Source organism: Pelophylax lessonae, assembly GCF_965119305.1.
Source record: "Pelophylax lessonae genome assembly, chromosome: 11".
In the NCBI taxonomy this organism is placed as follows: domain Eukaryota; kingdom Metazoa; phylum Chordata; class Amphibia; order Anura; family Ranidae; genus Pelophylax; species Pelophylax lessonae.
In genome coordinates, this window is record NC_138778.1 from 10,409,713 (window position 1) to 10,435,575 (window position 25,863).

The following is a 25,863-nucleotide window of genomic DNA, read 5'->3' on the forward strand; positions in this document are numbered from 1 at the left end:
GGGTGTAAAGATGCAAGAATGGGGGTGATTTGTGGTGTGAAGGTACAGGAAGCGGGCTGATCTGTGATGTAATGGTGCAGGAATTTGGGTAATCTGATGAAAAGATGCAAGAATTAGGTGATCGGAGGTATGAAGGTCCAGGAATTTTGACTGCACTGAAGCGTGAAGATTCAGGAATTGAGCTGATGTGAGGTATGATGGTGCAGGAATTGGGGTGATCTGAGATATGAAGATTCAGGAGTTGGGGTTATCTGAGGTGTGAACGTGCAAGAAATTGGTGATCTGTGGTCTGATGGTGAAATAATTTGGACTGGTCTCTGGTATGAAGGTGCAGGAATTGGGCCTATTTGAGATCTAAAGCTACAGAAATTGAGCGTGATCTGAGGTTTGATGGTGCAGGAATTGGGGTGATCTGAGATGTGAAGGTTCAGGAATTGGAGCTGATCCGACATGTGAAGGTGCAGGAAATGGGGTGATCTGAAGTCTATAGTGCAAGAATTGGGCTGATTTGAGGTGTGAAGGCGCAAAGCTCAATGTTCATTTCTTACTGCTGTAGCACTGTCCCCGGGGGGCTTGCTGTATGATGAGTTGTTGGGCCTCCTCTGATTACCAGAATACAGTCACTTATGGTGCAATTCACACATCCCTCCTTACACCCTATGGTTCGTCACACAATAAACAGTCCAGGGAATTTGGTTTTATATTTATTGTGGAAGTTGGATGGGAGAAGGGAATAGTGGGATATTCCAACTTGAACTATTTACAGTTGATAAGGACAACTCTCACTTGGCCATTCGGTACAGTTCACACATTCATCCTTACTCTCGATGGCTCGTCACTCAATAAACAGTCCAGGGGTGTTGTTTTTTTGGTGTATATTTTGGAACTTGGATGAAAGAAGGGAATAGTGGGATACTCCAACTGGAACCTGGAACTATGTACATTGGATACTGTACAAATGCCCTTGGTATTTATACAGTATCCCAGCATGCACCGAGGCCCTCTCCTCTGCCAATCACCAGGGCTGAACTAAATGCCTGTGCACTCAATTGTCAGGTATAACTGCGGCAGGCGTTTGGGAAGGGGTTAAAGCCACACTTCAGAATAACCAAACATCTTAGTGTACTTTGCATATTTCTTCCAGATCTGTGCAGTAATCCAATGTGAGACTTCCTGTAATAAAGACCTCTCACTGCTGCTCCCTCTCCTTGTGCAGGGTGACTGGTCTCGTCTCCTCCCCTCCTGTAGTTTTCTGCAGGCAGCCTGTAATGGGTGGCCCCCTCCCACAGCTCTGTTATCTGCACGGGCTATGTACAGCACATTGATGACATCACTGCTACTTTTCAAGATATTATCTGAGTTTGACGTTTATTGCTCACATAATGGATTTATATCCTCTGTGGGTATTAAGAAATATATTTAAACTGAGATTTGTACTCAGAGTTCAGCTTTTAACAGACTTGTTGCCCCTCTAACCCTGACGCCCTAAGCAGTAGCCCATGAGTGCTGTTAGAACTTAATATAATAGTGTTCAACACTTCGCACCCAGGCCTTCTCCTCTGGACATTGGTAGTAATGATGTTCCTGGCTCCTGGCCCCAGCACTCCCTCCATTCCGGATCTCATGTCCTGAGCCCAGCAGGAACCGTGTCCTTAACTGACTGCTCTCACATTTCCATCTCACAAGCTGCTCATCTTGCAGCTGCTCTCTGCCCAGCTCTTAGCTACCGGTAATTTGTTTGTGTTCCCATCCTTCGGTCTTCTCATATCCTGATGGCTCTCGGTGACTAAAATACAAACTCAAGATTTACAGTTTTCTTTGTAAATTGGTTATGCTCATTAGCTACAATTTTATTTCTAGTCCCTAATAATTGTTCCTTTATGTGAAAAAAAAAAAAAAATAATAATTGCAAGTTTGCTCCTCTGAGCTCAAAAGTTCTTCCACACTGCTCAAAATTTTTTTTTAAAGGAACACATTTTAATCATAGTATAGCATGAAGTCAACAAACTCCTGGGATAAGGATCTGGTCAGTTAAGTAGTAGAGGGGGTTGTTCAGTTTCAGCTGCTTTGGTGTTAATGAAATTAACAACAGGTGCACTAGATGGGCAACAATGAGATGGCCTCCAAAACAGGAATGTTTTTTACAGGTGGAGGCCACTGATATTTTTTTCTCTACTCATCTTTTCTGGTTGTTTTTTACTAGTTTTTCATTTGGTCAGTGTCAGAGTCAGTGTCCCTACTGGTAGCATGAGGAGATACCTGGACCCTATAGAGGTTGCACAGCCATTCCAACTCCTCCAGGATTGCACATCAATACGTGCCATTGCCAGAAGGTTTGTTGTGTCTCCCAGCACAGTCTCAGGAGCATGGAGGAGATTCCAGGAGACAGGCAGTTACTATAGTAAAGCTGGACAGGGCCAAAGAAGGTCCTTAACCTATCAGCAGGACCGGTATCTGCTCCTTTGTGCAAGGAGGAACAGGTTGAGCACTGCCAGAGCCCAGCAGGCCACTTGTGTGAATGTCTCTGACCAAACAATCAGAAACAAACTTACTGAGGGTGGCCTGAGGGCCTGATGTCCTCTAGTGGGCCCTGTGCTCACTGCCCGGCACCATGGAGCTTGATTGGCATTTGCCATTGAACACCAGAATTGGAAAGTCCACCACTGGTGCCCTGTGCTTTTCACAGATGAGAGCAGGTTCATCCGGATCACATGTGACAGACATGAAAGGGTCTGGAAAAGCCGTGAGAACGTTATGCTGACTGTAACATTGTTCACCATGGCCAGTTTGGTGGTGGGTCAGTGATGGTCTGGGGAGGCATATCCATGGAGGGACCCACAGACCTCTACAGGCTAGACAATGGCAACCTGAGTGCCATTAGGTATCGGGAAGAAATCCTTGGACCCATTGTCAGACCCTACACTGGTGCAGTGGGTCCTGGGTTCCTCCTGGTGCACAACAATGCCCGGCCTCATGTGGTGAGAGTATGCAGCCAGTTCCTGGAGGATGAAGGAATTGATACCATTGAATGGCCCCCAAGCTCTCCTGACCTAAATCCAATAGAACACCTCTGGGACATTATGTTTCAGTCCATCCGATGCCGCCAGGTTGCACCTCAGTCTGTTCAGGAGCTCAGTGATGCCCTGGTCCAGATCTGGGAGGAAATACCCCAGGACTCCATCCGTTGTTTCATAAGGAGCATGCCCTGATGTTGTCAGGCATGCAAAAAAGCTTGTGGGGGCCATACAAACTACTGAGTAGCATTTTGAGTTTCTGCAATGAAATTTCAGCAAAATGGACTAGCCTGCTGCATTATTTTTTTACTTTGATTTTCAGGGTGTCTTTGATTTCAGCCCTCTGTAGGGTAATAACTTTCGTTTCCATCAAACAATGTGCCATCCTTTCCTTCCTACCACATTACCCAGTCCATACCAGTATAGACCCTAACACATTACCCAGTCCATACCAGTATAGATTCTAACACATTACCCAGTCCATACCAGTATAGATCCTCACACATTACCCAGTCCATACCAGTATAAATCCTAACACATTACCCAGTCCATACCAGTATAGATCCTAACACATTACCCAGTCCATATCAGTATAGATATCCAGCATGAGATTTTTCCCCATTGCGAAACTGATGTTTTTTTAAAGTGTTCCTTTCATTTTTAAATCAGTTGTACGTCGCCACCATCTTGGAATGATATCCCACGCATGCGCAGACTGCAGCTCCCTGTCAAGTCTATGGAACCTGGCAGAGACCTCTGATGTGGTTGTGCATGATGCAAGCTCCCCCTGCATAGGCCCGTACCCATAGAGTGCCAGAGACAGGAGAGCTCTGAGTTTACGCATTCGTGAAACTTTTGTTGCAACATCAATGTACTACATCCTGGGATGTGTCAGAGACATCCAAGGAAGCAGCCAGTGAATGGAAAGGTCATCCTGATTTACGCAAAGATTCAGGAAGTGCATTCATTTGCAAATTTTAAAAATATTTAAAGTAAGTGACACTAAACTCTGTGTAACGGACCCATACCTCGGTTGACGGATACTCCTAGTGCTTCCCGAGGGCTCCAAGCACTCCACCAGACACCATAACCACCTCAGACCCCACGAACCGCCGCAGCTTGGTTGGGGTCTCACCGTCCCCTACCCACCCTGGACCTATGACAAGGCTCCAGGTTCCAATGGGTGAACCTCTCTTTCCTCAGAGAGTGCAGCAGGAACAAGCTCTTACACAAGCTCGTACAAGAGCTTAGTGATTATCCAAGGGAGTATGAAGAGCATAGCAATCCCTTGTAGCAGCATCCCCCAATGAGAGACAGGACTCTAGATTGAGGGTGAAGTATATCTCTTTATTGAACAAGAAACAGACTTTTTTACAGTTTTCCCCCACAAGGTTACCGCCCAGGTGGACCTTGTGGAGAACAGAACAGGACATGACATTCACAAACAGGCTTTTACACTCAGTCATTCCCATACAGTGTACACAATCCCTCCCCTCTGGCTGATTATAGTAGCATATGCAGATGAAAGTGTATACAGGAACAAAATTAACCTAAACTAATTATCTAGCCGTCTGGTGAGGTCATTAACATTTAACAATGGGACAGGCACAATCCACATCCACATTCCATTTCAATACACAAACAATAGGGAAGTCTGCCAATGACAGTCTGTGTGTCTCTCTCACAGACAAGCGCACAGAATACACATTATCTAGGAGTCAGACTTCATGGCAATGGTCTATAACAGTCTAAGTCTCCCAGTGTAAAGTAGGATTAAATCTTCATATTTCTATATGAAGATATTGCTGACAAATATTATTGCCCCATCTGAAGCAATTCAAACCATTAATTATCTGTCTTTCACTCCCAGTGACGGTGAACACCGTCACACTCTGGTTTTCAAAAATGAGATTAAAGTATGCTTTCCTCACACCCAGAATCCTGACACCCTTTATTAATACTACTGCAGCACTACTGGATAGTAACACCAATAAGCCAATTCTAGGGTTACAGTGCTACGAATTAATTTCATTCACTATCATTAACGCAGCAGTACTTTTTTTTTCCGAGTCCTCCCCATAGTATAATTTATTTACCAGCAGATCTCTCCAGTTTCTACATCCTGTAGCAGGGTGACAATGCTGCTTATTTTTCCCGTCAGTGTTGTCACCCTGTGGACAGGATAGGCCTTGATGGATATTAGTTTGAAGTATTATTAAACTCCTAAAACATTCTTTACATTGTGTTAGCCTCATTTACTTGCTTAGAGATTGCAGCCTCAAAACATCGAGGAAGGATATAGTATGCAACCGGACAAAACTAAGCGGGTTGTATGCCAATGCTAGATGTCTGGCCAACAAGATGGAAGAGCTGGAGCTGCTAATGTATGAGGAGGATTTTCATTTTGTGGGATTTTCAGAGACTTGGTTTGACAGCTCTCATGATTGGTTGGCGACCATTCAGGGGTATTTCCTTTATCGCAGAGATAGAGAAGGTAAAAAAGGGGGAGGGGTATGTCTGTATATTGAAAAAAAAAAAATATGCGCAGGTAAATATGAGGGATGGTATTAATAATAGAGCTAGGGAGGAGGTAGAATCCCTATGGGTGGAACTTCAAAGGGAAGGCACTGTGGGGAAAGTAATATTGGGCGTATGCTATAGGCCCCCAAACCAGAGGGAGGAGGGGGAGGCAGACCTCCTATCACAGCTTGGAATGGTACCAAGGATGGGAAATATAATTATAATGGGGGACATTAATTATCCAGATATAGACTGGGCAGAAGGAACCACACATTCATCCAAGTTCCTAAATGTTCTGCAGGACAATTTCATGGGTCCGATGGTGAACGCACTGACAAGAAACAATGCGGTACTTGACCTACTAATTACTAACAATACAGACCTGCTCACAGATATAGAAATACGGGGCAACGTAGGAAACAGTGACCATAGGTCAATTAGTTTCAGTATAAAGCATAGAAATAGGAAACACAAGGACACTGAGTTTCAAAAGAGCCAACTTCACTAAACTACGCTCTTTGCTAGACAATATAAAATGGGATAGAACCCTAGGAACAAAGAACACGGAGGAAAAATGGGAGTGCTTTAAGAACATACTAAACAAAGGGATTGGCCAGTGCATTCCAAAGGAGAATACGTTTAAAAGAGCTAAAATAAACCCTGGGTGGCTAAACTCCATTATAAAAAGGCATATTAAAAATAAACAAAGGGCCTTCAAAAAATACAAGGATGAGGGGTCATTGGCAGCATTCAAGCATTATAAAAAGAGTGCAATAAAAAATGTAAAGGTGAAATCAAGGCAGCTAAAATAGAACACGAAAGGCACATAGCAGAAGAGAGTAAAAAAAAACCTCAATAAATTCTTTAAGTATATAAATAGTAAGAAAGGGAGACCAGAACACATTGGCCCCATAAAAGATGACGAAGGAAATCTGGCCACAGAGGACAGAGAGAAGGTGAAACTCTTCTCTTCAGTCTTCACAAAAGAATTAGGGGGCTACTCTAACCCAGTTTGTAATATTAAAATAAATAATACACCTCAGGAAGTACCCCAATGGTTAACAGAAGACAGACTAAGAACTAAACTAGAAAAACTTGACATTAATAAATCACCAGGACCGAATGGCTTGCACCTGAGGGTCTCTAAAGAACTCAGCCAGGTGCCAGACCATTGTTCTTGATCTTTACAGATAGTCTACTTACGGGAATGGTGCCAGCTGATTGGAAAAAAGCCCATGTGGTACCGATATTAAAAAAAGGGGCTGAGATATATCCCGGGTAACTATAGGCCAATTAGCCTAACATCAGTAGTCTGCAAGATTTTGGAGGGGATGTTAAGGGACCACATACAAGACTTTAGTAGTGAAAACACCGGTATATGTGGAAAGACTGCAAGCATTGAACTTATTCTCTCTGGAGAAGAGACGCTTGAGAGGGGATATGATATCAATGTACAAATACTGTACTGGTGACCTTAGCATAGGGAACAATCTTTTCAGAGAAAGGAAATTCAAAAAGACACGGGGGCATTTACTAAAACTAGAAGAAAAACGATTTAACTTTAAACTGCGTAATGGGTTCTTTACTGTCAGAGCGGTAAGGATGTAGAGTTCTCTTCTACAATAAGTGGTATAAGCAGGGAGCCACAATAGTTTTTTTAAATGGGCACCTTAAAGACCACAACATTCAGGGGTATACAATGTATTAACAGCAAACACACACACATCATAGGTGGAACTGGATGGACTGATGTCTTTTTCCAACCTCACTAACTTTGTAACTATGTAAGAGATGTGCTCAGTCTTTTTTTTTTCCCAGGTCACTCCAGGCAACAGAAGATCTACTTGACAATATTTCCTACTATACTTCTCCCTATTGGGTGGCTATGCTGCCTTGGGTCATCTCCCTGAAACCCCTGCATAGCCACCCATAAGTACTTGCACCTGACTGAGACCACAGCACATTGCCCCTGCCAGTCTGCCCGATAGAACACGTTTGGGATGAATTAGAGCAGAGACTTCTCGTCCACATTAGTGCCCGACCTCACAAATGGGCTTCTGGAAGAATGGTCAAACATTCCCATAGACACACTCCTAAACCTTGTGGAGAGCCTTCCCAGAAGAGTTGAAGCTGTTATAGCTGCAAAGGATGGGCCAACTCAATATTGAACCCTACGGACTAAGACTGGGATGCCATTAAAGTTCATGTGTGTGTGTAAAGGCAGGCGTCCCATGTTGTTTTTTATTTTGCCGATAGTTTTACAATTTGATACTTTTTTAAAAAACATTTTTAATTTTAAATCGTTTCCACCAATTTCCACCAATGTAAATCTTTTGTGACAGCTTACTACTATTTAATTGATCATATTTCATCTATCATTTCCATGACATACATCTAAACTGATGGAGTCAGAATGTTCAGCCAACAGGAGACAAAGTGCGAACATTTCTGTCAATGTTCATATGAAGTTTCCCACTATCCCGCTTGTGGTACCTCCAATGGTATTCGGTCACATTCCACTGGACTTGTCTTGTAGTGTCGAAGACGTCTTACCACTCACAGAACTAAAATATCTTCATTTAACACTACAGAACAAATCCAGCCACTGCAAGCGATATATCTGTAGAGGTGATACAGGGATGGAAACTAAGACGGTCCTTTCCCCTTTTCTTATTTGTATTCATTAGGATTAGATCAGCTGCTGCGTACGGGTTCTATGATTGCACGCTATGATTGTGTGACCTTGGACACTAATTATGGCAATATGGTAGAATTGTGGGCAAAAAAAAAAAATGACATATAGGATGTTTTCTGCTGGTAGCATTAACATAGAAGTTGTATTTTCTCACTTTCTTTAACCTTCCTGACGGTCTGATTATGTCAGGAATTCTGTGCTAAAAGCGGTACATTGTTTTGCATGGAAATCTGTTGTTTTATATTTTAAAACTCACCTTTCCCTGCGATCCCCCGCCGTCCTCCCCCTCAGTCCTCCCACTGTGTGCTCTGCCGATGCCGGCACCTGTCTTCCGGTTCCCTCCTGCGAGCGTTGCGACGCAGGGGGGTGGAACCGGCGGTAGTTTAAAAACTGTAAATACACCAAATTAGATGATAGAAAGCTGGGATCCTAACGGATTACACTGTATCATCCCATTTCACCACAGGATTTCACCTGGTGACTTTTCCAGTGCCCTGCCTGTGCTTTTCCAGTTCTTTGTGCCTGGAAAATAGAGAACGACCATGACGTCCAAAAAGCGTTCTTTTTGCGCAAAAGCGCTTTTAGACGAACTGGAAAACAGCGACAGCGAAATGGAGCTACTTGAAGAACTGAGCGATAGCGATTGGTGGAAAAATTGGTCATCAGGTACGGAAAGTGACGACAGCGACGATTCTGATGTCTCTTTCTGGCACACCACTCCGTTGGAAATTCTGAAGAATCATTTGATATACTTCCCAAATTCCACAAGCGATGTGCCAGAAAGAGACATCAGAATCGTCGCTGTCCTCACTTTCTGTACCTGATGACCAATTTTCCCACCAATCGCTATCGCTCAGTTCTTCAAGTAACTCCGTTTCGCTGTCGCTGTTTTCCAGTTCACCTAAAAGCGCTTTTGGACGCCATAGTCGTTCTCTATTTTCCAGGCACAAAAAACTAGAAAAGCACAGGCAGGGCACTGGAAAAGTCACCAGGTGAAATCCTATGGTGAAATGGGATGATACAGTGTAATCGGTTACCGATCACAGTTTTGTATCATGACATTTAGTGTTTTTACATTTTTGAATTTGTCGCCGGTTCCACCCCTCTGCGTCACAACAGAAACGGAAGACAGGTGCTGGCATCTGCCGAGCACAGAGCGGGGAGAGAGTGTGAGGACGATGGGGAGGACAGCGGGGGATCGCAGGGAAGGTAAGTGTGGCTCGGGGGTTACCGCATTTGGTACTGAAAATTCCGGAATCGCATTTGTGAGGTCAGGCACTGATGTTGGATGAGAGGGCCTGGCTCGCAGTCTGAGCTCTTAATTCATCCCAAAGGTTTTCTATCAGATTGAGGTCAGAACTCTGTGCAAGCCAGGCAAGTTGCTCCACCCCAAACTGGCTCATGCATTTCTTTATGGACCTTGCTTTGTGCACTGGTCCAAATCATTTGGTGGAGGGGGGATTATGGTGTGGGTTGTTTTTCAGGGGTTGGGATTGGCCCCTTAGTTCCAGTGAAGGGAACTGTAAAGGCGTCAGCATACCAAGACATTTTGGACAATTTCATGCTCCCAACTTTGTGGGAACAGTTTGGGGATGGCCCCTTCCTGTTCCAACATGACTGCGCACCAGTGCACAAAGCAAGGTCCATAGAGACATGGATGAGTGAGTTTGGGGTGGAGGAGCTTTATTGGCCTGCACAGAGTCCTGACCTCAACCCGATAGAACACCTTTGGGATTAATTAGAGCGGAGACTGCAAGCCAGGCCTTCTCATCCAACCTTAGTGCCTGACCTCACAAATGCTCTTCTTGAAGAAGAAGCACTCCCAAAACTCATGGACAGCCTTCCCAGAAGAGTTATAGGTTTTATAGCTGCAAAGAGTGGGCCAACTCAATATTGAACCCTACAGACTAAGACTGGGATGCCAATAAAGTTCATATGCGTGTAAAGGCAGGCGTCCCAATACTTTTGATAATATAGTGTATGTTCCTTCATTCATTAGACTATCTGAGTTCTTCTTCTATAGGGTCAATTGATAGGTCCTTCTTTATCAGGCACACTTGTGGAAGGATGTAGTTGATTGGTCCCCCTCTTTCGGCACACTTGAGAAAGGATGAAGTTGATCGGGCCTCCTCGTTGGGCACCATTGGTGTAGGGTGTAGTTGATCGGTTCCTCCTTATTGGGAACCATTGGTGAAGGCTGTAGTTGATTGGTCCCTCTCTTTGGGCACCATTGGTGTAGAGTGTAGTTGATCAGTTCCTCTTTATTGGGAACCATTGGTGAAGGGTGTAGTTAATTGGTCCCCCTCTTTGGGCACCATTGGTGTAGGGTGTAGTTGATTGGTCCCCCTCTTTGAGCACCATTGGTGTAGGGTGTAGTTGATCAGTTCCTCCTTATTGGGAACCATTGGTGAAGGGTGTAGTGTATTGGACCTTCTCTTTGGGCACCATTGGTGTAGGGTGTAGTTGATCAGTTCCTCCTTATTGGGAACCATTGGTGAAGGGTGTAGTTGATTGGTCCCACTCTTTGGGCACCATTGGTGTAGGGTGTAGTTGATTGGTTCCTCCTTATTTGGAACCATTGGTAAAGGGTGTAGTTGATTGGTCCCCCTCTTTGGGCACCATTGGTGTAGGGTGTAGTTGATCGGTTCCTCCTTATTGGGAACCATTGGTGAAGGGTGTAGTTGATTGGTCCCCCTCATTGGGCACCATTGGTGTAGGGTGTAGTTGATTGGTTCCTCCTTATTGGGAACCATTGGTGAAGGATGTAGTTGATTGGTCCCCCTCATTGGGCACCATTGGTGTAGGGTGTAGTTGATTGGTTCCTCCTTATTGGGAACCATTGGTGAAGGGTGTACTTGATTTGTCCCCCTCTTTGGGCACCATTGGTGTAAGGTGTAGTTGATCGGTTCCTTCTTATTGGGAACCATTTTTGAACGGTGTAATTGATTGGTCCCCCTCATTGGGCACCATTTTTGAAGGGTGTAGTTGATTTGTCCTCCTTATTGGGTACACTTGGGGAGGGATACGGTAAAGTTTTTGCATTATTTAGCAGCCCTCACCGTCACCGTGTTGTAAACAGAAATGTTGGGCTTTTCCCCAACCACAAGTAACAAACACTGAACACTCCACATACTGTACTAGCTGCAGGCCTAATGTGTGATTTTCTGCTGGAAAAGATATAGCGGCCCCAGCACTTCACACACCGTGAAGAAGGACGCGGAAACACTTAATGGCAAAACAACTTTATTGTCAATCTTTCAAAAAGCATCATGAAAAGAGGATGATTCACGTGACACATGCAGGACTCACATCTTCGTTCAGATATCTCCTTCCTTCCCCTGCAGAGAAGAGAGACAAGTTAGTCTTGAAAACAATAATGGACACATCCTTGAAATTGGGGGGGTTAAACATTTAAAGGGGAAGTTTAATCTCTTTATGTTACCTTTCTTGGTTTCTCCCTACCCCCTCATCAACACCCTAAAAACATTTTTAAATAAAACCTTTCTGTTCTTATTACATCCCTCATTCTGGACACACCGGTGTCATCACTGGATCTCTGTGCAATGGCTGGTGGGAGGGGCCACCAGTATTCCATGTAGCACTACTCCCTGGGGAGCTGCTTCAAGCGGGTTCCCCTGAGTTATCCATAGCAACAATTTAGCAATTCTAAGTACTTTAAGCGTTTGGCTCAGTCAGGAAACAGTCCAGGAGATTTGGTTTTTGTTGTTTTATTTTAGAACTTGGGATAGGAGAAGGGATGAGTGGGATACTCCAACTAAATAAACTATGCGCAATTTGAGGACTTCTAGCTATGTTGAGTGCGGCAAGGCCGCTGCTTCGCCTTGCCACTGAAGTGATAGGCGAACTATGTATTGAATTACTCTTCAGGGCCCCGCTTGGCACCCCCTTTTACCCTTACTCTTCAGGGTTCTACTCAGCACCCCCTTTACTCTTGCTTACTGTGTGAGCTGACCTTCTGTCCTCTGACCTACTGGAGTGGTCCCCCTTCCTGGGTAGACCCCTTGGCAAGCCCCCTGGTACTCACGGACACTGTTTTTCCCAGTTGACCTCTGCCTGCAGCTCCACCATCAGCTTTCCAGGACCCTCTAGGTTCAGCTCCACACTTGGCTCACCAAGCTCACCGATAGATCAGTGTCAGCAGCTTTGTTTTCAATATTTTTCACGTATCATATTATTTTAGCGCAGAAATTTCCCCCTTTCACCAGGCCGACTGCCGTGACCACTTTCCTCATGCTGCAGGAGGAGGGACAGCTGTCACCCTCCTCCTGGGACACTGCTTCCTGTCACATGTGCCCTTGGCTTTTATGGTCAATCCCAGGATGCACTGCAGTGGTGCCCTCCCACTGGGACTGCCACAAAAGCCTGTTTGCCACTGGCCAGGTTTCCTCCACTGTCCAACAGGCTCCCCTATTGGATACAGTGGGGATACTCCCTCAGACCAAAGGACTCACACCTGTAACAGGCACAACTAACAGATCAGGCTCCCCTGATAAGCAGATGGAGCATAACAATGCTTTTAACCTAGCACCTATCTGGGAGCGTGCTACATCCAGATGAAGCTTCCTGAAAACAACACAGCCCCCTGCCTCAGCACCTCTCCCAAGAGCCCTCAGTCCTGTATGCAGTAGCCTAGCTCTTGGGAGGGAGTATGCAATTTTCAAAATGCTTTGATGGTTGAGACACAGCTGACCATTCAAAGTGCTGTCTCGATACACTAGTTATTATCAAGCCTTCAATCAGGTCCTCTAGTGCATCCCATCCTAATTATACTGACTCCTGAACACAAACCCTGAAGAAGGGAACTTTTCCCCCAAAAAGTGTTGGCTTTATCTAACGCTCTTAACCACAAAACAATTGAAAAAGGCTTTTTAAATTATATGAACATTTGTTCTAGGTGCTCCTCATTAAACATCCAACAATTTATGGGTGGATGACTGTCAGAAGGAGTGGGCGTTCCTAGGCATTTGCACGCAGACCACCCTAGTTAACACCCATAGGTGATGTAAAACCTCAGTGATTAAAGCAAATTTTTTTACACTTGTTCTTAATACAATCCCCATCCTCCATTCGCTTTTAAATGGTAACTATTTTTATTACATTTTTTTCTAAATACCTGTAATTCCTGATTTTGTGGAGAACTTCCTGCTCCGGCCGCCTAGGCGATTACGTCATTAGGCGTTTCCCATGGACACCTGGGATATAGACGTCATGTATCTCAGGAATCTATGGGAGTTGCCTAATAACAAAATCTCACGCTATTTCCTCACCGGAAATTACGTGAATGGGAGGAGTTGCTATGACAACTTATCAGAAGGAAGGAATGCCGCGTGATGGCATTACCGCGCAGGCGCGAGATCGGGAGGTGCACGCTGGGTAGCCAGCTGCACCTAATCCCGGAAAGAGATATGGGAGGGCTTCAGATTCTCACAGTGAAGATGGACCCTGCCAGCTTCCGGTATCCAGGTACTTTTATTCAATTTAAACATAAATAAAAAGGACTACATTAATAATACTATCTAAAGATTGCATACAAAGTGGACCAAGTTAGAGTGGAGTCTTAAAAAATCGAATTTGGGGGCCGGAACTCCGCTTTAAAAGAACTAAAATCGAACTAATGAAAAGGGAAGGCCAAGGACAGTCAGAATGAAGGGGGAGGAGCTATATGATCCTGGACTTGCTGAGGTGGTTCTCTATATGACTTGCTGCAGGCTTCTATTGCATACCGTGAGAAGCATATAATGGGCAGAACAGTATGGAGGAGAAAGGTAGCAGTCATTTGACTGCCGCAATACATGCCACAAGAAGTGCCTTTTGGCAATAATCTAAAAGGTATCCCAATATCTACATTAGACTCTACCTAGCTAAAGCCAAAATTAATAATTTTGACAATGCCTTTAAATAAATCATTGCTTACCTTCCCACCAAAGTCACGGCTCTTGGCTCGAAGCTTGTTGAGTTGAGACTCGGCAATGTCAGCCCTCTCCTCCGCTTCATCCAGGTCATGCTGTATTTTTCTCATTCTTGACAGTTGGACATTGGTTTGTTCTTCCTAAAATGCAACAAACGAATACAATATTTAAATTTTTTTGTTGGCAATCGTTCTAGGAACAAATTTCACTGAATGACTGCAACTACGTACAGATTCCTCCGACTGTCTTTTGTAGGACTTGACCTTCGCCTGAAGCTTATCCACTAGGTCTTGCAGGCGGACCACGTTCTTCTTGTCTTCTTCTGCCTGGTCGATAAGAAGCAAAAAAATGTATGCTTAATAAACTTCTATTATCATATAGTGAAGATAACCAGAAGAAAAAATGAAATCAGAAAGTATTTTAAGAGGCCACCAGAGAGAAGAACTGGAGGGTAGAAGACATGGAGCTAGGATAGGTTACAAATTGATGCCACCCACCAACAGGGCTGTGGATAAGGGAGTACCACTGGTCCTTCTGTATGGGACCAAGGCCAGCAGGGGGGCCCAGGCAGCTGGGTGTATCAGTTACAGATAGAGATCAGAGATGGTGATCGGCAAAGCGGGAGGACAATTACGGGAACCAATCCCTTGCATGACTCTCTCTGAAGCATCTGAAAGCTGACTTCTTCTCCTCTCCCTCCCATTGGCTTTCAGCTACTGCAGAGAGAGCTATACAGGGGATCGGTTCCTGTAATTGCCTATCCCTCCCTGTGCCCCATATGTTTCCCCCTGCTGGCAAGGCCCCCCCTTTATGCTTCCCCTACCCCCGAAGTGCTCCTTCCCATTGGCAGCTGTAAGCACACAATAGGATCCTTCAGGATGGAGAGTGGGGGAAGGGTCCAGTTGATATATCACATTTACCAGCCCCTTCCTTTCCTAAATGAACACAATGAGTGATCAGTCACTATGTTCATTCATAACTGAAGCATATTAAACAGTGTTTATATGGGGGAGGGGGGCTCTCTGGTTGGCTATATGGGGCCCTCTGGTTTCTAACTGCAGCCCTGCCCACCAAACACGGCCATCGTTCATTTATTCAGCTGGAGAGTCTGTTGATGCTGAGCTGATGCTGGGAAATCTGTTGCTGCTGCCGCGGTCTATTGTTGTTGGGGTCCATTGTTGCTGGGGGGGGTCTGTTGTTGCTGGGGGACTCTGTTGTTGCTGGAAAGGGTCTATTGCTGCTGGCTGCAGGGGATCTACTTCCTTGTTATTATTAACAAATTCCATACAAATTACTTCTCACCACAAAATGAAACTTTGGTTCTGTATTCTCTAAAAGGGACGGTAATGGGGGGTGGAACCAAGGGATGTTGCTCAGGGGTGGATAGAGGGTGGAACCAAGGGATGTTGCTCAGAGATGGGTGGAGGGTGGAACCAAGGGATTTTGCTCAGAGATGGGTAGAGGGTGGAACCAAGGGATGTTGCTCAGAGATGGGTAGAGGGTGGAACCAAGGGATGTTACTCAGAGATGGGTAGAGGGTGGAACCAAGGGATGTTGCTCAGAGATGGGTAGAGGGTGGAACCAAGGGATGTTGCTCAGGGGTGGGTAGAGGGGGGAACCAAGGGATGTTGCTCAGGGGTGGGTAGAGGGTGGAAGCAAGGGATGTTGCTCAGGGGTGGTTAGAGGGTGGAACCAAGGGATGTTACTCAGAGATGGGTGGAGGGTGGAACCAAGGGATGTTGCTCAGAGATGGGTAGAGGGTGGAACCAAGGGATGTTACTCAGAGATGGGTAGAGGGTGGAACCAAGGCATGTTGCTCAGAGATGGGTAGAGGGTGGAACCAAGGGATGTTGCACAGAGATGGGTAGAGGGTGGAACCAAGGGATGTTGCTCAGAGATGGGTAGAGGGTGGAACCAAGGGATGTTGCTCAGGGGTGGGTAGAGGGTGGAACCAAGAGATGTTGCTCAGAGATGGGCAGAGGGCAGAACCAAGGGATGTTGCTCAGGGGTGGGTAGGGGGCAGAGACAAGAAGTGACTCAGAAGGGAGGAGTTCCTGCACTTCTTCTCTGAGAAAAAAAGCTCTGGATGTCACCCACCAAGTCTGGTCATCATTGATTATTGTGACACAGTGGAAAGCAAAGAAGCAAGAAAGATGCAAGGAAATATTCCTCTCTCTTTTAGATCTATTGTGCTGCCATAGCAGCATGTCTGTTTTGTCTCTAGTTAGCCTAGTCTTTAGACATTCCCTGCCTCACTCTTGCAGTATATATACTTTAGTTTTACCATTGCACCAACAGGGATTAGGAAAGTCATTGTCTTCTAACACTTCAAAAGACTGGAAAAACATCCTGTGCACTTATCTGATTTAACAACTTGCTGACCGGCAGGCTGGCTCGGCTGCGCAAACTGGCGTACCTGTACGGCGGTTCACGGGAGCATTCCCGGGGGGCGGAGAATCCATTAGGAAGCAGGGAAGCTAAACCACAGGACCGGCGGCCGCGATTGCCGCCAGGCACCCGCAATCGCTCCCCGCTGAGAAAGGACGATGGATCTGCTGTTCTAAACACAGCAGACCGCTGTTTTCTCTGGAAGGAACACAGAGGGCCTGTGTTTCTCCTATTTAGGAACACAAGTCTCTGTGTTGATTCCACAAGTCCCTCCCCCATACAGTTAGAAAACACCCCCTAGGCTCACACTTAACCCTTTGATCACCCCTGGGTTAACCCCTTCCCTGCCAGTGTCATTGGTACAGTAACAGTGCATATTTTTAGCACTGATTACTGTAGTAATGTCACTGGTCCCCCCCAAAAGTGTCAAAAATGTCAGTTAGGGGTCCGATCTGTCCGCTGCAATGTCGCAGTCCTGCTAAAAATTGCAGATCGCCGCCATTACTAGTAAAATAAAAATGACATAAATATTTCCCCTAGTTTGTGGATGCCATAACTTTTGCGCAAACCAATCAAAATACGCTTATTGGGATTTTTTTTTTACCAAAAATATGTAGCAAAATACAAATTGGCCTAAAAGGATGAAAAAATTAGATTTTTAAAATTTTTTATTGGGAATGTTATATAGCAGAAAGTGAAAAATATTGTTTTTTTTTTCAGAATTGTCGCTCTTTTTTTGTTTATAGCACAAAAAATAAAAAACGTAGAGCTAATCAAATACCACTAAAAGAAAGCTCTATTTGTGGAAAAAAAACAGGATATCAATTGTATTTGGGTACAGTGTTGCACTACTGCGCAATTGTCAGTTAAATCAGTGCAGTGCGGTATCGCAAAAAATGGCTGGGTGAGGAAGGAGGTAAAACCTTCCGGAGCTGAAATGGTTAAACAAGCTGATTTGTTTCTCTGCAGAATTGTGACTAATTTTGCCCTCTCTCGCTTTAGTAAATAAACCCCTATGTGTCTTATTGATGAGCTAAACTGTTTGTGGATTCTGCCAAGTGAGGAAGTGGCCATACAGGGTCTAAGGACTCATCTACATCAATAGATGGCCAATTATTATTGGAGAATTGTAAAAGTGTGTAACTAATAAGTAAAATATATATTAAATGACTGAAATGTATCAATCAGTGTACCCGTTGTCATACCTGATAGAGCACTTCTTTCAGTTTCCGATCCACCTTCCTGTACGCCTTTGTGTTTTCGCTGCTCTGCTTCTGTTCTGCTTCCAGTTCATTTTCCAGTTCTCGAACCTGAAAGAGTCACAGGACCAAATTTTGTATGCTAAAGATATTTCAGCATTTTATTTCCTATAGAGGCTTAACAAGGAAATTTTAGTTTTAGTAATAGAAAAAGAAGCTGAGATTTAGGCAGTTAAAAGACTGGGGCCAGAATGGACCCACATATTTCAGAATCATTGTGGGGGGGATTTTTTTTTTTTGCTTATTCATTCATTCATATCATTATCATTTCTCAATTGACAAATTATTTCACCTTTTATTTTTCAGCCATTCAAATATTTTTAATGTTACTAAGTTGAAAGCTCAAATTATTGGATCTCCTTCTATAAAGATTACAATAACTGGACACAACCAGTGTGTCTGAACCCAATACATATTTTTAATTCTTTTTGGATGGAGTGTGGAAGGGTTAGAACCCAGCAGATCCCCATTAGGGAGATTCACCCTTTCTGTCTGTATTGGAGACCATTGTTAGCATCAGGGACAGACTGGCAACTTTCAGCACAGGGGGGCAAGTACAAACCAGAGACCCATGGTGCAGCGACTCGGCCCCCCTCCCACTACTCTCCCTCTTCCCGTCCTCCTCCTGGTCCCCATTCCAAGCTGAAGCCCTGATCCAGATACTCTCCACTTACCAGCTGAATCCGGGTTCCTGACCTGGCCAGCAGGGGGCGGTTGAGGGGAGCTGGGACAGCTCGGTCAGGGCTGGTCGGGGAAGAAGAGTCTCCAGTGGGGCATGAAACCGGCCTCTGCTCAGACACAGTTTATACCATCCATGCTTGGGGGGGGGGGGGGGAGGGGTGCCTGCGCTCTGTCCTTGCCTTCAACCCGAACTCAGTAGGCCAGTGGCAGGGACTTTTTACTTCTCTTTACTAGGAATCCTTAAGGCATTTACAGGTAAATATGAGGGATGATATTAATAATGGAGCTATGGACGAGGCAGAATCCCTATGGGTAGAGCTTCAAAGGAAAGGCATGGTGGGGAAGGTAATATTGGGCGTATGCTATAGGCCCCCAAACCAGAGGGAGGAGGGTGAGGTGGACCTCATGTTACAGATAGGATTGGCAGCAAGGATGGGAAATGTCATTATAATGGGGGACTTTAATTATCCTGATATAGACTGGGCAGAAGGAACCGCGCATTCAGCCAAGGCTCGGCAGTTCCTAAATGTTTTGCAGGACAATTTCATGGGTCAGATGGTGAATGCACCGACAAGAAACAATGCGGTACTTGACCTACTGATTACCAACAATACAGACCTGCTCACGGATATAGAAATACGGGACAACTTAGGGAACAGTGACCATAGGTCAATTGGTTTCAGTATTAATTACAGTAATAGGAAACACAAGGGTAATATAAGGACACTGAATTTCAAAAGAGCCAATTTCCCTAAACTGCGCTCGCTGCTAGAAAATATCAAATGGGATAGAACCCTGGGAACAAAGAACACGGAGGAAAAATGGGAGTGCTTCAAGAGCATACTTAACAAGGGGGTGGGCCAGTGCATTCCACAGGGAAATAAATTTAAAAGAGCAAAACTAAACCCTGGGTGGCTAAACTCCAACATAAAAATGTATATTAGAGCTAAAGAAAAGGCCTTCAAAAAATACAAGACTGAGGGGTCATTGGCAGCATTTAAACATTACAAAGAGTGTAATAAGAAATGTAAAGATGAAATCAGGGCGGCTAAAATAGAACACGAGAGACATATAGCGGAGGAGAGTAAAAAGAACCCCAAGAAATTCTTTAAGTATATAAACAGTAAGAAAGCGAGGCCAGAACACATTGGCCCCATAAAAGATGATAAAGGAAAAATGGCCACTGAGGACAGAGAAAAGGCGGAAGTGTTAAATAATTTCTTTTCTTCAGTCTTCACAAAGGAATCGGGGGGCTACAATAACCCCGCTTGTAAGGCCGAACTAAATAATACACCTCAGGAAGTGCCGCCATGGCTAACAGAGGATAGACTTAGAGCTAAACTAGAGAAACTTAACATAAATAAATCCCCGGGACTGGATGGCTTGCACCCAAGGGTTCTAAATGAGCTCAGTCAGGTGATTGCCAGACCATTATTCTTGATCTTTAAGGATAGTTTACAGACAGGTATGGTGCCAGCTGATTGGAAAAAAGCCAACGTGGTACCAATATTTAAAAAGGGGCCGAGATATATCCCGGGTAACTATAGGCCGGTCAGCCTAACATCAGTAGTCTGCAAAATTTTGGAGGGGATGATAAGGGACCACATACAAGACTTTAGTAATGAAAACGGTATTATAAGTAGTAATCAGCATGGATTCATGAAAAATCGTTCATGCCAAACCAATCTATTAACCTTCTACGATGAAGTGAGCTGCCACTTAGATAAAGGTAAGCCTGTGGATGTGGTGTATCTGGACTTTGCAAAGGCCTTTGACACCGTTCCCCACAAACGCTTACTGTACAAACTAAGGAAGGTAGGTATGGACCATAAGGTGAGTACCTGGATAGAGAATTGGCTCCAGGGGAGAGTACAGAGGGTGGTGATTAATGGGGAGTACTCGGATTGGGCGGGTGTGGAAAGTGGGGTCCCCCAGGGTTCTGTCCTGGGACCAATCCTGTTTAATTTATTCATAAATGATCTAGAGGAGGGGATATCTAGTACAATCTCAGTATTTGCAGATGATACTAAATTAGGCATGCCAATATCTTCTATGCAGGATGTGGAAATCTTGCAAGCAGACCTGAACAAAATAACGGGGTGGGCAACTACATGGCAGATGAGATTTAATGTAGAAAAATGTAAAGTAATGCACTTGGGGGCCAGAAACCAGAAAGCAAGCTACTCACTAGGGGGGGAACCTCTGGGTGAGTCTAGGATGGAAAGGGACCTGGGGGTACTGGTAGACAACAGGCTTGGAAGTGGCATGCAATGCCAAGCCGCTGCAAGCAAAGCCAACAGAATACTGGGTTGTATAAAAAAGGGGATTCACTCCAGAAATAAGGAGATTATTCTTCCACTCTACAAGACTCTGGTCCGGCCACATCTGGAGTATGCTGTCCAGTTCTGGGCACCGGTCCTAAGGAAGGATGTGCTGGAACTGGAGAAAGTCCAGAGAAGGGCAACAAAAATAATTAGGGGAACGGAGGACATCGGCTATGAGGAAAGACTACAAGCACTGAACCTATTCTCTCTGGAGAAGAGACGCTTGAGGGGGGATATGATATCCATGTACAAATACTGTACTGGCGACCCTAGCATAAGGAACAAACTATTTAGAGTAAGGGAATACAATAAGACACGTGGCCACTCACTAAAACTAGAGGAAAGGCGGTTTAACCTTAAAGTGCGTAAGGGGTTCTTCACTGTAAGAGCGGTAAGGATGTGGAATTCTCTTCCGCAAGCAGTCGTATCAGCGGGGAGCATTGATAGTTTCAAAAAACTATTGGATGGACACCTTAAAGACCACAACATACAGGGGTATACAATGTACGGTTAAAAGCAAACACACACACATAGGTTGAACTGGATGGACTTGTGTCTTTTTTCAGCCTCACTAACTATGTAACTATGTAACTATGTAACTATGTCTGTGGCAGAAGCAGCCTTTTTACGGGGCATCAGAGTGCCCCCTGGTCCAGTCCTCCCCTGGTTAGCAGGACACAAAGTGATGGAAAATTCTAACTTTTGAGTTGTCACTAGGACAGGAATAGAGGAGAAATCTTCCAGTACGGACATATTATCTCTTCTAAAATGAAGGATTTTTACTTGTGTGTTCACAATCTTTTTGACAATGTACAATGAGCTACTCATAAGAAGTTTATAATCCCAGCATCTGCCAGGGGCCATGGTGAATGCAATCCCCTGCATATGCGTGCCAGTTATGTCATTCAAGCCTAGCCAGTCAAGATGGCCCTGCTCTTTTACCAAGATGGCTTCCTCCAAACAGGGACACCTGCAGAACAAGGCATAAGTCAGTAACTGGGAAAAGATCAGCTGCAGGGAAGATCAGCTACAGGGAAAGCACAGGCAATACTAGTAGCTAGTCCTTTGACCTCTGCTTGCCTTTTAGGCACATCTTCCCCAATTTAGGTTTTAGTTTTATATCAGTCAAACTCATAGTCAGTTCAAGCCTTCTGATCGAGGCCCAGCCCGCGGACGGTATTAGGCCGGTAGCGGCCCCCGGAGCGGCGGGACCCGGCCTTCCCGGTGTCGGGTTGTTTGGGAATGCAGCCCAAAGCGGGTGGTAAACTCCATCTAAGGCTAAACACGGGCGCGAGACCGATAGCGGACAAGTACCGTAAGGGAAAGTTGAAAAGAACATTGAAGAGAGGCAGAGGCTGGCTGGGTGAGTAATGATCTGTTCCGGACAATTTGTTTGGGGTACTGTGTGGGTGCAGACATTGGGGGACTGGAACTACGGACTAACTTCAAAGTCAACCCGTTTGGGGTTTCCTTCTGTGTTAGTCTCCTGCCGAAAGGGGAGATATGTGACGTGAATCACTTTGGTTGGGGGGCTTGTGGAACCCCAATTGCTTTAGGGAGGTTGGGAGACTCCTTGTCCAGCATCCCCGGTGCCTCTTATGTGTAAGGCACCCTGTGTCTATAAGGGGCACAGGATGACCAAAAACCCCAGTCAGGCCGGCTCTGCACTAATCACACTCTTGCCAGTGGTGGTGGGTGTTTGTTGTTGTTGAATACCTGCATTCCATTGTTATATTGTTATTATGGGATGGGTATGTTGAGTGGATTGACTAAGGGGGAGGGGTTGTCCCTGAAGTGTTCATCTCCATGTGCTTTGTGTTTGAATAAACAGTTTGATTCTGGATGACTCCAAAGCTTGTACTGTCAAGTTCTTGGGGTAACTATAGCCAGAATCACGGATCCCGTGTTCCAGAGCTTAGGAAGCAGGTTACTGGCGGAGATACCCAGTCGGTGGTGTCCGGATTCCGTCACAGATACCTGGATGCTGTTCCACTCACCCTGGCCTCTAGTTTCTGGAGCTGTTTCTTTCCCCCTTTCAATGCCAACTGCTCGGCTTCATCAAGTCGATTTTGAAGGTCCTTCACTGTTTGCTCCATGTTCTTCTTCATCCTCTCTAGATGAGCGCTGGTGTCCTGTTCTTTCTTCAGCTCCTCCGCCATCATGGCAGCCTGAAGGGAACAGAATAACGCGGATAAATCTTATTTCATACTAGGAAGGTGAAAAACAGTATCATAGACTTTGGGTAGAGGCAGGGGCAAGCTGGCAACTTTCGGCCCAGGGGGCAAGTACAAACCAGAGGCCGATGGTGCAGCGACTCAGCCCCCCTCCCACTCTCCCTCTTCCCCTCCTCCTCCTCCTGACCCCCATTTATGGCTGAAGCCCTGCTCCAGGTACTCTCTACTCCCCGGCTGAATCCGGGTTCCCAACCTGTCCAGCAGTGGGCGGTTGGGGGGAGCTGGGACAGCTCGGTTGGCAAGGCATGGTACCTCCCTCTGCTCAGACACAGTTTACACCATCCATGCTGGGAAGGGAGACCTACGCTCTGTTCTTGTCTTCAACCCGCACTCAGTAGGTCAGCGGTGGGGACTTTTTACTTCTCTTCATCAGGAATCCTTTAGGCATGTCTGTTGCAGAAGTGGTGCAGCCTTTTTACAGGACATTAGAGCAGCCCAGGGGGCAATTGCCCCCCTACCCCCTGGCCCAGTCCTCCCCTGGGTAGAGGACCTTGTCACTACCCAAGAAATACAACTTGCATCTTTAAATTTGTATAGTGTACAGGCACATCGTTGGTTATACGAACCATGGACAAAGGTTTAGAAGGTCTCCATCCGTTTTTCTACATCCTCTTTTTTTTTTTTCATATCAGAATATAGAGATAAACAGAGAATTTTTACAATATCTTACATCTGTGATGGCTTTCTTGGCCTTCTCTTCTGCATTCCGCATCTCCTGGATGGCCTCCTCCACCTCACCCTGGAGCTGGCTGACATCCCCCTCCAATTTCTTCTTGGCGTTAATCAGACCCGTGTTCTAAATATTTCGGACACATTCATATGGTTACTAGAGAGCTCCAGGAACATAGGTAGGACATACTGTATAGCTGTGTTTGAGGAACTTAGACAATGAAGCAGAGAAGAATGTGACAGAAAAGTTAGGTAAACACTATTGACTACTTCAGAAGATACACATTGTAATTAAAGGGAATGGATAGAAAATTCACTTAAGATGAACCTGATCGTGGATCAATTAATTTTCAAAGTTCACAACTCCGGTATTGTTTTATTCTACGAGAACAGAATCTTGGTAGCTTGCTAGCCACCTACTGTAACCACTCCGCAGATATTTGCAAGCTGAAATCAACTGAAGACTTCAAAGTCTATTTGAGAATGAATAACTTCATATTAAAAGCAGCTAGAGAGGTCAGTGGTGACTTTTTTTAAAAGCTCTTTTACTGCTTGTTAAAAGTATGCAAACTATTTAATGTCCACTGCAAAAATTGAAAGAGATAGCCTGGCCGCCGCACACCTCGCCCACCTCGAATGGTTAGCAGGTAAAGGCAGCCACAGCTCGATTCATCAAGGCCATGTCCTCAACATGTTTCACCCCACCCCTGGGGATTAATCATGGAGATTAGGGTCTACTGGTGGCTGGACGGACCTCTACTCAGCCTGCACCCTCACTAGTCAGTGGCATCCAACTCATCGGACCTAGATAGCCTGAGCAGGGACCCTTAAGCATTTATCATGGGTCACAATTTAATGGCTATTTTAAAGTCTGGGCAGAGGTGCACCAGAAAAGACTCATAGGCAACCCTTGTGGTTTGAAAAATGAAGAAATAATCTTCACGTTCTGAGGGTTCTTTACTGTAACAGCTGTGAAATGTACAGTAGTCTTTCACAGAAACTGCTGTGAAGCAAATATGCACGTGAATCTTTTCAAAAAGTAAAAGGTTTCTTTACAGTTAGAAAAAAAAAAGAATAAAAAAGGAATTTAGATTCTGACGGTCACAAAGACATATATAGATATATGTAGGTGATTTTTGCATTTTTTTTACCTTCAAATACATTTCTGAAGGTTTAGTTTAGCCTTTCTCAAACTTTTAACCCCAGAGGAACCCTTGGAATCATGTTTAAGTCTCAGGGAACATCTGGTAAAATCAGTTTATTAGGGACAATGCCCCTTACATTGGTGGTCAGTAAAGATGAGCTTGGGCATCTTCTGAACTCATCTCTTACTCAAACTCCTGTACTCCAATGCTCCCATGAGTTGTGAGATGGGGAAATTAAGTACAAAAAGTGGAGTTCGGGGGTTCGGATAAGAGGTAAATTGGAGAATGGCCAAGCTAATGGTTAATGAGAAGAGCACCCCCCTTACAGTGGTGGTTACAATACTACTCTTACCAATGGCTAAAATGATCATTGATGTCATGTTGTTAGTGCTGCCAAGTGGCAAAGGGGATAAAAAAAGGAATTTAGATTCTGACGGTCACAAAGAAAGGGGAAATTGTTTTTCTGTTAAAGCAAATACATATATATAGGTGGTTTTTGCATTTTTTACCTTCAACTACATTTTTGAGGGTTTAGTTCAGCCTTTCTCAAACTTTTAACCCCAGAGGAACCCTTGGAATAATTTTTAGGTCTCAGGGAACATCTGTTAAAATCAGTTTATTGGGGACAATGCCCCTTACATTGGTGGTCAGTAAAGATGAGCTTGGGCATCTTCTGAACTCATCTCTTACTCAAACTTCTGTACTCCAATGCTCCCATGAGTTGTGAGATGGGGAAATTAAGTACAAAAAAGTGGAGTTCGGGGGTTCGGATAAGAGGTAAATTGGAGAATGGCCAAGCTAGTGGTTAATGAGAAGAGCACCCCCCTTACAGTGGTGGTTACAATACTACTCTTACCAATGGCTAAAATGATCATTGATGTCATGTTGTTAGTGCTGCCAAGTGGCAAAGGGGATAAAAAAAGGAATTTAGATTCTGACGGTCACAAAGACAGGGGGAATTGTTTTTCTGTTAAAGCAAATAAATATATGTAGGTGATTTTTGC

At 44.8% G+C, this 25,863-nt stretch overlaps 1 protein-coding gene across 1 annotated transcript in view; it reads right to left on the reverse strand.

The window, feature by feature from the left end:
* Positions 1-11,483: 11,483 nt before the first annotated feature.
* The window catches only part of LOC309567093 (myosin-4-like), a 97,123-nt gene continuing 82,743 nt past the window's right edge, over positions 11,484-25,863 (reverse strand). Inside the window, exons 35-40 of the mRNA XM_082272417.1 lie at positions 23,716-23,841; positions 22,809-22,979; positions 17,753-17,857; positions 14,390-14,485; positions 14,165-14,299; positions 11,484-11,567 (exon numbers count right to left, since the gene is read on the reverse strand). Coding sequence (XP_082128543.1) covers positions 11,547-11,567; positions 14,165-14,299; positions 14,390-14,485; positions 17,753-17,857; positions 22,809-22,979; positions 23,716-23,841 — 654 coding nt within the window. The 3' untranslated portion in view covers positions 11,484-11,546. The remainder of the gene's footprint in view (positions 11,568-14,164; positions 14,300-14,389; positions 14,486-17,752; positions 17,858-22,808; positions 22,980-23,715; positions 23,842-25,863) is intronic.